The sequence below is a fragment of the Marmota marmota genome, unplaced genomic scaffold (assembly GCF_001458135.2).
Source record: "Marmota marmota marmota unplaced genomic scaffold, marMar, whole genome shotgun sequence".
Classification (NCBI taxonomy): Eukaryota; Metazoa; Chordata; class Mammalia; order Rodentia; family Sciuridae; genus Marmota; species Marmota marmota.
In genome coordinates, this window is record NW_025999977.1 from 8,880,566 (window position 1) to 8,896,042 (window position 15,477).

The 15,477-nt window shown below is 38.0% G+C and overlaps 2 protein-coding genes across 7 annotated transcripts in view; both read right to left on the bottom strand.

The window, feature by feature from the left end:
- Positions 1-13,681, bottom strand: part of Ugp2 (UDP-glucose pyrophosphorylase 2) — a 62,308-nt gene extending 48,627 nt beyond the window's left edge. The window contains exons 1-2 of one of the 6 annotated variants that reach the window (XM_015479615.2): positions 13,486-13,676; positions 11,559-11,743 (exon numbers count right to left, since the gene is read on the bottom strand). In XM_015479615.2, coding sequence (XP_015335101.1) covers positions 11,559-11,598 — 40 coding nt within the window. In that variant the 5' untranslated portion in view covers positions 11,599-11,743; positions 13,486-13,676. Of the gene's footprint in view, positions 1-3,340; positions 3,389-3,564; positions 3,897-4,544; positions 4,751-4,824; positions 4,848-11,558; positions 11,744-13,485 lie in introns of those variants that run through there. The other 5 variants (XM_015479616.2, XM_015479613.2, XM_015479618.2 and 2 more) reach the window with 5 other exon arrangements.
- On the bottom strand, positions 9,438-11,552 carry LOC107137243 (60S ribosomal protein L36a-like). The gene has a single exon (XM_015479619.2). It carries the CDS (start codon positions 10,651-10,653, stop codon positions 10,333-10,335), a length of 321 nt encoding a protein of 106 aa, XP_015335105.1. The 5' UTR covers positions 10,654-11,552; the 3' UTR covers positions 9,438-10,332.
- Positions 13,682-15,477: the final 1,796 nt, after the last annotated feature.

Below are 15,477 nucleotides of genomic sequence, written 5' to 3' on the forward strand. Positions count from 1 at the left end.
AAAAAAAAAAAAAAAAAAAAAAAAAACTCTCACCAACTTGAAATGACACTCTCCAAGCTTTACCCTATCCACCTCTACCTACCCCTGCACTTTTTCTTTCTTTCTAAACATATCAACTCCTAAGTGCCCAGACCTGAACAATGAACCTGGAATAGGAAAATAAAGAGTTGTCATACCTGCAATACTGTTTATTTCTGCTGATGACAGGTGGTCATAATCTGGTAGCAATGCTGATAGGCCACCATCATCTTTTTAGGGAAAAAAGAATTCCCTAGCCAACTAATGTGCCTAGCACATTTGCATAATCAACTCATTTCAGCTTCTCAATAACTCTGAGGCATAGCAATACCCAGTGTTTGTTTTTGGTGCTGGGGATTGAACCCAGTAACTTGAGCATGCTGAACATGTGCTCTACCACTGAGCTATACTCCAAGCCCAATACCCATTTTTTATGTAAGTAGAAACTGGAGTTCAGAAAAGTTCTGTCAAAGATCACCTGTTAGTAATAGGACTCAAACCTAAGTCCATACACTTATCTCTTTCTCACCATTTATGTAATCTGAGGTGTTATAAAAGTACAACCAAAAATGTAAGCTAACCTCCTAAGTAGTAATGGGAAGTATTGAGTTGTATGTTTCTTGTTTATTACCTACAACAAATTCTTCTAGAGCATCCACTACTCATTAGACACTATATTCCCCCAAACTATATAAAATTATCTTTGCTGACAGAAAACAAATGTCTAATTGGAGAAACAGGCCATTTCTATAGTTTTTAATGTAAGAAGCAACAAAATAAGATGTTGGAAAGGACAAGGGTTTTAGATACATTCATATGAAAATTTCAGTTCTTCTTACTAACTGTGAACTTTGGACACAACAAGTAACTTTCATCAGCTATAAAGTGGTGATAAAAAAAAATCTATATCTTAGGGCACTTAAATTTAGATGAGACAAAATATGCAAGTAGTTAGGGGTCTAACATTATTTCCCCAATGAAGTTACACACACTTAAGTACTAATAAGCAGAAAGTTTTACACAAAAATCAAAGAATTTGATTTGCTTTTCAAAAATTCAAAACCAAAAATCCCAAACCCTGACACCTGACTACTGATGTGTGAAGACACTGTGCAATTAGCCAATTAGGGTATCATTTATAACAGCAGCAGTTAAACATACAGAAGACTCACACCTGAAGCACAAAATTTAAACAGTAAACAGGGGCACAATCATGTTTAAAAAGTAAATAGGGGTCATTTTTTTTAAAACAAAACTGCCAGTTAAAAAGGTAACTTACTACCAGGACTGGGATTGTGGCTCAATGATAGAGCACTCACCTAGCATGTGTGAGGCACTGGAATCAATTCTCAGCACCACATAAAAAATAAAGGTATTGTGTCTATCTACAACTTAAAAAAAAATTTTTTTAACTTTCCTCTTACTGAAAAATATACTTATTTTATATATTTATTATATATAAATTATATATATATATACTTATTTATATACTGTTATAAATAAAAAATAAAAAGGTGCCAGGTGCGGTGGCACACACTTGTACTCCCAGTGGCTCAGAAGGCTGAGGCAGGAGGACTGCCAAGTTCAAAGCCAGCCTCAGCAAAAACTAGGCGCTAAGCAACTCAGTGAGACCCTATCTCTAAATAAAATACAAAATAGGGCTGGGGATGTGGCTCAGTGGTTGAGTATCCATGAATTCAAACTCCAGTACCCAAAAAATAAAAATTAAAAAATTATTAAAAAAAAAGGTAACTACCATTTAAGGTAAAAGTGAATGACAAATAAATGCAATGTGGTATCTTGGACTGAATCATAGGAACAGTAACCTGAATGAAGCCTACAGTTTAGTTAGTAGTAATGCATGTATGTTAATTTCTTAGTTTAACTGACCAATGTACAACTATTCTATAGATGTAGACAAAATCCAAAGTAAAAAGCTTATTTTTAAAAGGTGGATGACAAAGCAATGACAGACACACACAGCCACTGTTAGGTATTACCTCTTGATTTAGAATTTAAGAACAGTTAGCCTTAAGAGCAAAGGTCATTACAGTACACTGATTTTGCAAGCTATTTTAAAATATATGGAATATCTTGAGTTTAATGATATTCCTTTCTTAAAAAATAATTTTTAAAAATTTCTTTTGTAGTTATAGATGGACAGAATGCCTTTGTTTATTTTTATGTGGTGCTGAGGATCGATCGAACCCAGTGCCTCACACATGCCAGGTAAGCGCTCTGCCAGAGACTTCAGCCCCAGCCTATATTCCTAACTTTTAAAGAGAAGGGACTTGTCTTTTTCCTAGCGTTCTTGCTTAAAACACTGCGTTTACGGTATTGAATACTGTCACTGTTACAAACCAGTAAAAGTTTCTAAGTTATCTCTGCTTTTCTAATCTCGAATAAGACAATTATTCAATCAGAACATAAAGAAGCATTTCTCACCACATATAAGGTATAATATGAATCTGAAAGTCTAATGATAAGTGACATTTCCGAGTTTGGTGCTGAAGGCAGGCACAGGTCCCATCTGTTTCCATAACACAGATTCTCTTAATCTATTACCCAAAACTGAAAATAAGAGTTAATAAAGTGATGTAGAACTCACTAGGGAATTTTTATTTCCAGGGCCAAATGATGGACATTAATACCACAACTTTTTAAATAAAGTACATGGACATTTGTTGAGAATCATATTAAGTGACTCTGAACTTTACTAGCTATGTTCAGCAAGATGGCTGATGCTTTCACCAGCTGGGGTCTGCAAAGAAAGGGTTTACTTGCATACCAGAAGGCAAATCCTATACTACAAATTGGTGAAAGAGGTTTAAAGCAGCATTAAGTTCAACGTGTACACCACACACATATAATCACATGAACAAGTATGCTCAGCTCAGCTGATGGGCATTTTCTAACGCTTTAATATACATGTGATTTACAGGGCAATTTTCAAATTTCAAAGAAATCTTAATAATCTTTTCTTATTTCAAAGAAGGAAAAAATAAACATAGCAATGCAGCAAAGTCATTTCTCCAGCTGAAATGACCTCCAGCTTCTATGGGCTACTCCCGGTTTCGCAATAAATGAATCTGAGACTCAACCCACGTACACACAAACAGCAGAAGCAAGGAACACTAAAGCTTTCTCAAGTCCTGGAAAACACACCTGCTTCCCCCCACCCTCCAAGTTCCCCTTCCCTTCCGCCCCATACACAGTTACCTTGACATCGACCCCCCAAAAGAACGAGGAAGAGAGAACAGCGAACGAAATCCTGTTTTAAATCATTTGCGGTCACAATCCGGGGAGCCAGAGTACTACTAACCTGATTTCAGGGAGGCAGAACTAAACCCAAGAAGGCACCGGGGCATAGTATACGTATCTGAACCGCCAACCCAGCTAACTGCTCAAGGAAGCTCAGATGTCAATTTACCGAAAAGGTTCTGGCAAATGGTATCTCAAATGAACAGTTCCACCCACCAACCTCTCGATTGCTAGTACCCATATTCGACTGAAGCAACCCGGGAGATAAGAAGCAACATGCCTTACCTTGTACAAATCTCGACATTTTAAGGTTTTATTAAAATATTCTGGCTTATATATTTTTTTTTAATTTCTAGAGGAGTCTCGCTATTGGGCAGGTCTCTCTTCCTCCTCCCCTGCTTTTACCAACCGACGTGTTCTTGCTCCTCGAATGTTTGGATACTTAAGGGAGTATTCATTCAAAGCGGTTAAAAAAAAACAAACAAACAAAAAAAAAAAAAAAAAAAACCCCTTCCCCAATTCCAAAAGACGGAAACTTGGTGCGACGGAGTCTGCCTAGAACTCCTGGCTACACTGCGCTCCTGACACAAACCAGGGCCAGCTGGAGACTCCCGGAAAAGGTAAAAACCACACGAACTTAAATTTCATCAATGAAAGAGGCGGACCCAGAGCAGCTATTTCACCGCCCCTCGGTCCCCACGCCCTCTGGGGCTGGACTGCAGCAGACACCAAGGGCCGCACCCCCGCGGGCCCCCTCCCCAGCGCCACCGTCCAGCCACTGGCGGGTTCCCCGGAAAATCTTAGCCAACAGTGGCTCCGGCCCGAGCAAGGGTCAGGGAGGCGCGTGAGGCCGGCAAACGGGGCGATGCAACCATTTTTACCAGCCCATAAATATCCTGGGACCAGGAGGCGCTGTGAATTCCGCACTCGGGCAAGCCAAGTGACCCGGGCCTCTCGGTATCCGCCTTCTCGCCCGGAGCAGCAAAAGCGGCTGCGGCTTTTTTCCAGGGAGACCGAAGGCTACGCCGTCCCTCCCCCCAGGACACTAAGAGACCCCGGGCTAGCGGCGACCTGTGCACCCGCCTGGAACTCCCCGGGGAAGGCCCCCCACCCTTCCTGCATATTCTTTTCCCGAATTCGGCCTCGGGGACCACACAGCGGATGAGGAACTGGGTTCTACACCTCTCGGAGAGGGAAACGCACATCCCCCCGGGGGTCAACAGAAGTCCAACTCCGCCCCTTCCCCAGCCGCCAGCAAGACCCACCTTCCCGTCTTCCTTCAGCCGCTGGGAAATTGGGGGCGTTTATGGCGCCCCGGGAAGAAGACTCGCAGGCTGAATGTCACCTCTGAGGCACCCTTCTCTCTCCCTCTTTTCCCTCACACATGCACACCTTGGGTCCTTCGCTAGCAATCGCAGCCCAGTTGATGACCCCCTTTACCCACCCGACTGCGGGATCCCGGCACCCAAAACCCCCACTTTCTCCCAAACACCTCCCCTCCCCCTCCATTCACAGCAGCCCCCCTCAATGCGGAAATGTACCTACCAAGCAGACCGACATGCGCAGCCGCCAGTCCGGAGCTGAGGTTAACGCAGGGCCTGGCCAATGAGACTTGCGGAGGTGGCAGGGGGCGGGGCATTTGCAGCCTGTGCCGCCTGAGGGAGCCCAGCGTGGGCGGGCGCTGTAGCGGGCGCGGAAATCCCGCGCGTGGAAGCCGCGCCTGTAGTAGTGGTAGGGCAAAGGCTATTTGCCCAGTAACACTTCCTGTCTTCTACGTATACTTCAGCAAAGGAGAGAACGTAAGCACCAGAGGATATTTTTTTCAGTTAGTAAAAAATGCCCCTCCTTACCAAGAATTGAAGAAACCTGGGAGGACGGAGCTAGAACTTGCCAAAGCAGCTTCTCAAACCGAGAGCCCTGAACCTTCTCTTTAGACCCTAACTCTACTCAACGCGTCTGGTTTGAGAAGGGTGAAGATGCGTTCAGAAATAAGCAGCGGGATGTGTGTGGCCTAACAAGAGCAGGGCTTTAGGAGTCAAGGCTCCCTCACCAGAATCACTACTATCTCCCTTGCCCCATCCTATCCTTGTGGAGATTTGTGTTGTAATAGGCCTTTACTTTTCTGATCAATGTGGAAATGGCTCAAGTTATCATCAAAAGAGATGCTTTCCTTTTGGTAGATCCTTGAAGTCCTCAAAGAGAATGTTAAACAATGGAATGTTGACTCTAGCCTGGGGACTGTGATAGGGAGCTCCAAATCACACCTGGTATTACTAACCCCACCTACGTGTAATACCTCAGCGTGCCTGTCAGTGGGTGTATCTCAGGCTTAACATTTACACTGAATGACGCAAACAACTCTCATAAATTATGACAAATGAATTGTTAGCGGCCTTTCTTAAGTGTCTCCAATAAATCAAGTACTTCCAAAAGAATCTAAGACTTTGGGCAACATTATTCAACAATGGTAAAGTGAGAAATTTTAAATGATTCATTCTCTAAACAAAGGAACTTTATAATTTTTTTTTAGTTCCACACATTCATATGGAAATGTTCTTAAAACAACACAAAAGACCAGTGAGCATTGGTACTGTTTCTTTTTTTTTTTAGATTTTTTTTTAAAGAGAAAGAGGGAGGGAGAGAGAGAGAGAGAGAATTTTAATATTTATTTTTTAGTTTTCGGCGGACACAACATCTTTCTTTGTGGTGCTGAGGATCAAACCCTGGCCGCACATATGCCAGGCAAGCATGCTACCGCTTGAGCCACATCCCCAGCCCCAGTACTGTGTTTCTTAATGAGGAATCCAAAGAGAGTACATCCAGAATCTCTCAGTTATAAAACTAATTACCCCCAAATGAGACCAGAGAAGTATCTAAACTACAACTTACTAACAGCATTGGAGACGTCTTAGAATTTCTACGTCTTTTGTTAATAGTACAGAAATTATTCCAGCCCTGAATGAACTGCATTTATCAATTAAGAATCAAATACTACCAAAAATTAAGGATCCCCCCCCAAGGGTTACTTAGCCTATTGTCCCCATAAGGGACAATGAAGAGTCTCTTAATATACAAGGTTTACGAATGATCAATTGTTTTCTACCTTCACTGATGATTACGGGAAAGGAAATAGTTTTTAATGGCAGCAAAAGTGGTTAGTAATTCCCAAGAATGACATCTTGATTTATGAGTGATTATATATCAAGATATAGTACCAAAGGATGTTGTATATTAATGCCTCAAGAAATCCCCAAAAAAGGAGCTATTCATTTTTAGTGTTTATAAACACTAAGAGAAGTCGCTCTCTAGAAGCCATATTCCCAAATATTACTTTCAAATAATGTCCTGCCAATGGAATTTCTTTATACAGAGACTTAAATTTAGAACCCTTGAGGTCTTTGTAAAACAGCTTCCTACTCCCCCAGAGAACTAATTCTTCAAGACCATGGAGCCATGGCATGCTTAAAGGCAATTGCCTATTTCTCCTCATACAATTCAGCCCCTGAAAAATTACCTACTCTGGGTATGTCTCTCTGTATGTGTTTTTAATTTTTTTTCATATATACTATTATGTAATATCCCTACAGGGTACAAACCTTTGCAGAAAACTTGGGAGGGACAATCTCAAGAAGGATGAAAATGGAAGGCTAGGAAGAAGTATGTGAGCAGGGATAAGGAGTTGGAATGAGATGGATTGCAAACTAAAAAGAAGCCTGCAAGCCAATTTTTCTCTGGGACCATATGCTACCATCCAAGGATGATATAAATTCTGCCTCTAATTTTCTTCATTCCTCTTTCTACTTCCCCATAGAAACATGAGAAAATTCAGATTGGTTTAACCAGTCTAGTGTCCTGGGATGTAATATAACCTCACCATATCTTTTTCCTTTTCTCTAGATAGGAACTTTCTATCAACAACAAGAAAACAATATCTGCTGCCATATTTCTGAGCATTCTTTTTTTGTGCCTGTTTAGATTTAGTGCTTGACATAGTGGCACACAGCAAGCAATCCATTAGTATATATTGAATGACCATTTTAGTGCCACTAAATCTTTTTAACTCACAGTATTGTATCCTGCTCTTTACTCTCTGGGAACCATAAATAAGACATTTTTGGAGGAAAAGATTTTTAAGTTTCAGTTATTTCCTCCCAGAATTTAAACCTAGTCCAAAGTATAAGAATACAATAATAACAGCAAATACAATGCCTTGGTGACTTTACAGTAAGTTTTGCTAACTCTCCACCTTTAGCATTATCTAGTAAGAGGTGGTTTAGAAATTGCTAAAATATGAAATAAGTATACAAGTCAGCAATGTGTGTGATCTTTTATTTTTTTCTTAACTACCCTTCCCTATCCTCTCAAGAAAATAAAATAGTACATTATTTTTTTTTGAGGAAACATGTCATAGACATAAAATTTTCTATGTCATGCCCAAAGTGTTGCGCCAAGAGACCAGGCAACAATTATCTACTGGACTGCTGCCCACACTCAATATTGACTCCATCTAAAATCCTAGGCCACCCACATGAAAGAAGCAAAAGGGACTACTGTTTTGTCAGCAGATGCCAGTTACTGACTAGATTTAACAATAGGGCACTCTGCTTGAATCAAAAGGTAACCAAACAGGGCTTACTGTAAAAGATACCAAATTATACCTATGAGATGGACTGCTGATGAACAAGTAATCTAAAAATGAATGGGGTTTCCAAATACTTGAGGAAGAGAAAGACTACATTCTTTCCTGTTGCCAACACCCTATTGGTAATGAATCAGGAAGTTTGCTGAAACAAGTTTTGAATTTAAATTGTGACATGTCCTTCCATTTGTTCACAGTGTGATTTTTAAATTATATTTGAGAGTTATATAACTTTTATATCAAAACAGTATCAATTATTTCAAACTGAGTTGCTTTAAAAAAAAAGGAGTTATTTCATATTACTGATAGCTATCTGAAGAGTTGATAAGCCTTTCTTCTCAGTGGTTTTAAGTCATTAGGCTCAAAAGAATGCAGTTTAACCACAATACACATTATCTCATTCACATTTATCAATAATTTCCCTCTAGGTTTTCCTTTAAGAGTTGAAGAAGGGGGCTGGGGATGTGGCTCAAGCGGTAGCGCGCTTGCCTGGCATGTGTGCTGCCCGGGTTCGATCCTCAGCACCACATACAAACAGAGATGTTGTGCCCGCCGAAAACTAAAAAATGGATATTAAAAAATTCTCTCACTCCTTCTCTCTCTGTCTCTCACACTCTCTTAAAAAAAAAAGAATTGAAGAAGGCAGGTCCTTGCTATGTCTTCTGGTGGTTCTGTCCTGCATGTTCTCCAGGGGACAGTGTTGGTGAGAAGTAGTGATGCCATTGTTTTATCTCAGCCATGTGCCACACTATACCTCCAGATCCCCTTCTGATTATAGAGGCAGAGAATTATTTTACTTCAGTGACTAGGCCAGGAATAAACATAAAAAACATATTATATACTTTTTAATAAGCATGGATCATTATGTGAACACAGTTTAGAAATATAAAAAGAAAACTCAATAAGAAATAACACATATCTTACTAAAGTCCTAAGACAGAATAAATATTCTACTTTACTGTAGTGATATATGTACAGATAATGAGGTTACTTATTATTGACTTTGAAATCCTCATAGAGAAGAGCTGTGAAATAGACGAGATTTCAGTTTAATCCCATTTTTTCCTCTTCTTTCAACTATATTCAAGATTCCCTGTTGTGCTTTCCATCAAATGACTTTTGATAGTTTTCCAAATATCTCTGCCGCTGGTCTAGCTTATTAAGTTTCCTGCCACTGGGAAGCAAAGGATAAAGAATTTCTATTTCCTAACTTAGTCTTAGGGAATTCATTTTAAGCATTTTATACCTACCACCATAACTAAATATTACAGAGAAGATTCTCAGTACTGTTCTTTGGATGAAGCTTAGATAATTAAGTAATTATATGTCATTAAATGAGAAATATGATTAGAAAATAAAAAGTAACGGTGTTTCCTCTTTAGAATGAAAAAGAAGAAGAATGTTATATAGAGAGAAAAGACCACAGGAAAAAAATGTGATATATTAACATCAAGTTCTGGTGTCATTTTATATTAAATTTTAATTTTTTAATTTCACTAGAGGTACATATCTTTTTTTAAAAAAAAATCCAAATACAGTAATACCAAACTGCCCATAATGAAGAGCAGTATTCTCCTGCCCTGCTTGTCTTTATTTCAAACCTATACCCTAGAGGCAACCATTTTTCATCTGATAGTTACTGCTATATTTCTAAACGTTTATATTGCATTATGCTTCTTAAATTACATTTCTTTGGTTTCTTGATTTTAGGCATTATATTTTGGCTTCCTATCATAATAGATAAGGACTTAGTTCACACCTCCAGTTTTTCTTTTCTGCATTTCTACTAGTTTTCTAAACTTGTAAAGCTATGTTTCCTAACCTTTTCATCATTATGACTCAGAGAATAAATTATAAAATTTATATAGCATATTGGGATAACTTAGAGAGAATTTTTGGACATTTATATTGGGCACATAAAGAATTATTTGTTTTATGGGGCTGGGGTTGTGGCTCAGTGGTAGAGCACTTGCCTAGCATGTGTGAGGCACTGGGTTCAGTTCTCAGCACTGCATATAAATAAATGAATAAAATAAAGGTCCATCAACATCTAAAATTTTTTAAAGAATTATTTGCTTTGTAAATGTATATAATGTTATGAAAATAAAAATGAATGCAAAGTAATAAAGAAAATATTAAATTTATATAAAACTCTAAGGTAAAATCTTTTCAAGTATATAAATGGGAAATTTGAACCTGTCTGAAGGAACATAACCCTTTTTAATCTGATTTTATGCTTGAATAGTTAGTTACACATAGTTTCTGATCAAGTTTTCCAATAATAACCTTTTCAAATTTTTGGTTGTCACTATGGTAGGCTAAATAACAATCTCCAAAGATATCTATTTTCTTTTTTTTTAAGTGAAGATAACCTCAACATTTTGTTATTTTCATAACAAAACAAACAATGAAGCTTAGAACTGGATCACTTGGTCCTTTCTCTTCTTATCTCCTCCTAGTTCAAAATGCTTGCATCTCTTAATAGCCAGCATTCTCTTAGATCTGCAGTTAGGCTCAACATACTCAAGCCTCAGCACAATCTTCTTTGTAGTTTTAGCCTTTTTCCTGAAAATTGGCTTAGTCTGCCCACCATAGCCATTCTGTTTCTTGTCATACTGCCTCTTTCCCTGTGCATACAGAGAATCCTTGCCTTTCTTGTACTGTGTCACTTTATGGGGTTGGTGTTTGCCACATTTCTTACAGAACATCTGGCGGGTCTTAGGAACTTTCATCATGTTTGTGAGAGCATTATTGGCAAGGAAAAAAAGCAAGACATCTATTTTCTAACCACTGGAACTTGTGAATGTCATCCTTTATGGTAGCAGGAATTTTGCAAATGTGATTAGAGATATTCAGATGGAGAAATTATCTTGGACCGTCTGGGTGGACCATAAATGTAACCACAAGTCACTCATAAAATATAGGCAGAGAAGATTTGAAGACAGGAAGAAGGCAGTGGGATGGTGGAAGCAGGGGGAGAAAAGGCGATGTCATGAAGGGCCATGAGCCAAGGAATGCCAATGTCCTCCCGAAACCAGAGAAGACAGTGGAGTCTCCTTGAGAACCTCCAGAGGTAGCACAACCTTGCAGACATTAGTTTACATCAAGAAAAACCTATTTGGGATTCATAAGAGCATGGGTATATGTTATAAGCCATGCATGGTCATATTTATATGTAGAAAACTAATATTGCTACTATTCATGAGAAACTTTGCACAAATAGGTGATAAAATTTGCAACCATTCAAAACTGTATGATGGTTGAAATTATATTCAGAGTCCAACAGATCATTCTCTTTCTTTTTAATTGACAGATGCAATGGAGAAATTGAGTGTGATAAGGCAAATGGATTTTTAATCCAGTTGAACTGTTTTCGAGAAAGTATTTTAAAATAATGATGAAGCTTTCATTTGTAAAATATTCATGCATTCTTGGATTAGTCAGACCAAAACTACTTTGGATGCCGTTAAAAGGATATGTCAACTGGAAACAATCAGAAGTATCTGGTGTCAGTGAGGTTAGAGTTTCAGAGCTACCACGGCTCCACCATCCAGGAGGTCCATTGCGGTTGGCAATCTATTGAGCACAGCCAAGGATGGTTGTGCTCCAGAAACCAGCTCCCAAGCACATTGCTATTCACCTTGGATAAGACGCCTGTGGAACTTTTGGACGTTTTTCATTGTCTATGACACTCTGGAGATTTTGCTCCTCTTTGGTCACCCTCCAAGATGCTCTAGTAACGGCTGCTAGCAGCTAAAGTAATCCAGGCCAGGTGCTCCCAAATTGTCTGCCCCAAGGCCTGAAAGGATTAATCAGTCTTCACAGCTGTAAAGCCAACAAAAATACTATTAGAAGATTCTGGTCTGTATTGCCCTTCCCACCATTAGCTGGGCAGCACATGAGAGAGAAAGAGGGAACACTTGGAGCAGAGAGTACTGCCAGGAGGCAGGCCATTCTCAATTATCTGTGACTTTCATCCAGAGTTTTACCGAGAAAGCATTAGAGGTCAACAAAGTTCTAGCTTTGCACAGATCAGTACAGTAATGAATTAAAATCAGATTATTCAAATAATAGAAATAAACTTATTGAAGACTGGCAGGATTAGAAGCATCACAGACAAATTTAGAGACTTTCAGCTATTTGATATGTAGGCCTTTCTAAAACCAGCATGGGATGGAGATCAGAGACAGCCACAAATAGAGTAATAGAATAATGAAAGAGAAAAGGATACAGATAGACCAAAACTTTCTTTAAGCCCATGTTAGACTAAGTGTGAAGGAATAAATACTAAAATTGCACTGATAATTATTTTAAATTTTTGTATTCATGTACTTTTATATATGTATTTTGACACACATTTGTATGTGTTCATAAATTCTTGAGCGCAAGATATGTATATTCCTGAGGCCAAGTTGTGTATATATCTGATTAAATTTTCTGCTTAGTAAAATGGGTATAGTACAGTTCATTCTGTAGTGGAAATTGTTATAATCATTTTCATCTAAACCTTTTTGTTGTCTTTAGATATGGAATATTATGTCATATTTTTAAGATGACTCTTTTTTTTCAATCTGATGAATCCAAATGACAGTCTAGATTCTGAGTCCAGAAAGATTTGGGAAATAAGCAGCGTTTCTTGTTGTAGATGGTGCTCTACGTAAGATAGTGTACATTATATGATCAATCTGTAAAGCTGTAAACACTGAAGTCCCTTCAGCAGAATCCCTACACAACATATACCATTATCTAAGCATTTGTTTATTTGTCGGAGTTTTTTCTGTTTCTCAGGTACTCATAACAATATATGTGTCTAATGAGGCAAAAGAGTATATTGGAAAAAACAGAGTTTCTAAAAGAGGCCTGTTTTTAAAATTTTGAATTCTGCCACTTACTACCTGAGTAATTTTGGTTAAGTTACTTGGCTAATTTTATGAGCCTTAGTTTCCTCATATAAAGATAAGGATAATGATTAATAACCTATCTTGCCTCTTATAGAGTTATTTTTTTAATATTTATTTTTTTTAATTGTAGGTGAACACGATATCTTTACTTCATTTTTATGTGGTGCTGAGGATCGAACCCAGGGCCTCACATGTGCTGAGCTTATTACAAAGATATCTCAGGGTTGGCAGAGGGTATGAACTCAACTAATGATTTACCATATTGTCCTGTTATAATATTAATCTCAGATTATTGCCATTTCTTGATTTATTGTTGTTACTTTTTCAGTACTTATCTCCACAGTCTGTAAGCTCTTTGAGAGCAAGCACCATGTCTATCTTTGTGTCCCCAGAGCAAATCACAGTGCTTGGCACATAATAGGTACCCAAAAGAAATTTGTTGAATGAGTTATCAACTGAGATACTTAAAAATCAGCTTTAACAATGTAGACTGCTACATAGGTGTGTGATTTTAGATGTTCCCCTATTATTTCTAAAGGAAACAATAAATTGGCAAATAACCAACTTAAAAATTTACTTTTGTAACACAAAAGGAGGATTTCTAAGTTCTGCTACAATAGGTTGTTTACAAACACCATCACAATTCTTTCCATCCCTGTGTCTTACCTCTTCTGCAGTGCGACTTTGTCACTCCTCCCATTAAGAAGTGGAGTCTGGGCTGGATGGATGGATTTCTTTATTCAGCAGTATCATGCAAAAGTGATGTTGAATGACTTGCAAGCCTTGGCCTCAAGCTTTTCAGCTTTCAGTCTCCTCCCTTGGAATACTGCTCTGAGACTGCTGCATGAAGGAGCCAATGTTAACCTACCAAAAATAACAGGCCACATGAAATAAATGTAAGTTTTTCCATTTGAGGCCCTTTAGGACAAATGGTACGAATTGACAGATGTGTTGGGGCCCATCTTAGGCTATCTAGTTCTAGTCAACTGCTTAATGGATCAAAATGACCACATGAATGACCCATGTAAGACCAGTAGAAGAATGGCCTAACTGAGCTATGTTCAGTACTGTGTACTGCTACATAGTAAAAGATAACTAATATACCATAATTGTAGTGCCAAAGAAAAAGCAAACCACACTTATTTACTCTTTGCTTGGTTCTAGAAGTGCCCTTAATCTTTTCTCACGGGGACTATATTTTTTTAAAACCACACATTTCTCACCTTTAAAATGAGAGATACTTACCACCTAATTTCCAAATCCTTCTGAGGAAGAAGTTTCCCTTTATCACTTTACTTGTCAAATCAATGCCCCAAAACTTAAAGATCTGCTTTTCAGCTAGAGCTTTTGAAATTCTCCAAATGGAATAAAATAGTGTCTGGTTTTAAAATATATTTTTACACAAAATGTAAAATAAGTTGCTTTGAATATGCACTGTATACACAAGAATATTCCATGCAGTGTTTTAATTATAAAAATGAAGATACAACTCAAATGCCACTAATAGTGGAATAGTCAAATTATGATACATTTAGAATCAATATAAAAGGATTTTATTAGTCATTCATTAAAAGATGTGATGGCAATATATATAATGACAAGGAAAAATAGTCTTTTCATCCTAAGTGGGAAAAAAAGGTGTGTGTGTGTGTGTGTGTGTCCTCTTTTTATAAAAGAGTTTGCTTGTTTTCCCCCTACCCCAGCTCTTACAATTGGCAATACATCCCACAAACTCTTGCTACTAGAGTCTTTCTTTCCAAACATTGCTCTCTTAGGTGGAACATTAGCAATTTGGCTTATACTTTATAATTATTAGCCGAATAATTATCTTTCACAGAATTATTTGGCTAATGAAAAATTCCTACTTCCTTTCTACCCAACATGGACAGAGTAAACACTACTTTGCTTCCCACACTCCACCCTACTATCTCTTTTTATTTCTTCTTTCCGAATTTAAAGTAGTACTGGGCAGATCAGTAGGGAGCCACTTAAAAAATATCCAGCAATTGAGATTCATATTCATATGGTCATATGTTCTTGTAAGGGGTGATTTTCAGCCTTCATATCTTACCTGGTTTTGGAGGTAGGGAACATATAGAAAAGATGCTGTACTATGGCTTATAGCAATGTTGACAATTTCTTTTTTCACTACCCTTCCTCATGCTTCTACTCCTACACCCTGGGAATAGATGGGGAGGGTGTTTGGGTATGGTTGGAAGCAGTAAGACTTCAATTATTGAGAGTTTTTCTTTAAAATGAGAGATACTTACCACCTATTTGTACTCAGCTTGACTTACCACCAATTCTAGAGCAATGAAATAAGTCCTATCAAGTTCTGTGCTCTGTCAAATAGAGGTTCCAGGAAGTAGAAAACAGAAAAATTCAAGTGGTAGAAATAAATAGAAAATATATAGATATATACATATATATATAGAATATATATTTTATGTATAAAGAATATATTCTTGGGCTGGGATTTTGGCTCAGTGGTACAGTGCTTGCCTAGCAACCTCAGCACCACATAAAAATAAACAAAATAAAGGTATTGTGTCCATCTTCAACTAAAAAATACATAAAATATCTAGATATTCTTATATATGAAGAATATATATGAACAAAAACCTAGTTTTCAGATGAAGTATTCCCACAAAAATGTAA

Excerpts from the sequence above, each read along its gene's own strand:
- LOC107137243 (XM_015479619.2), bottom strand. The coding sequence starts at position 10,653 with ATGATGAAAGTTCCTAAGACCCGCCAGATGTTCTGTAAGAAATGTGGC.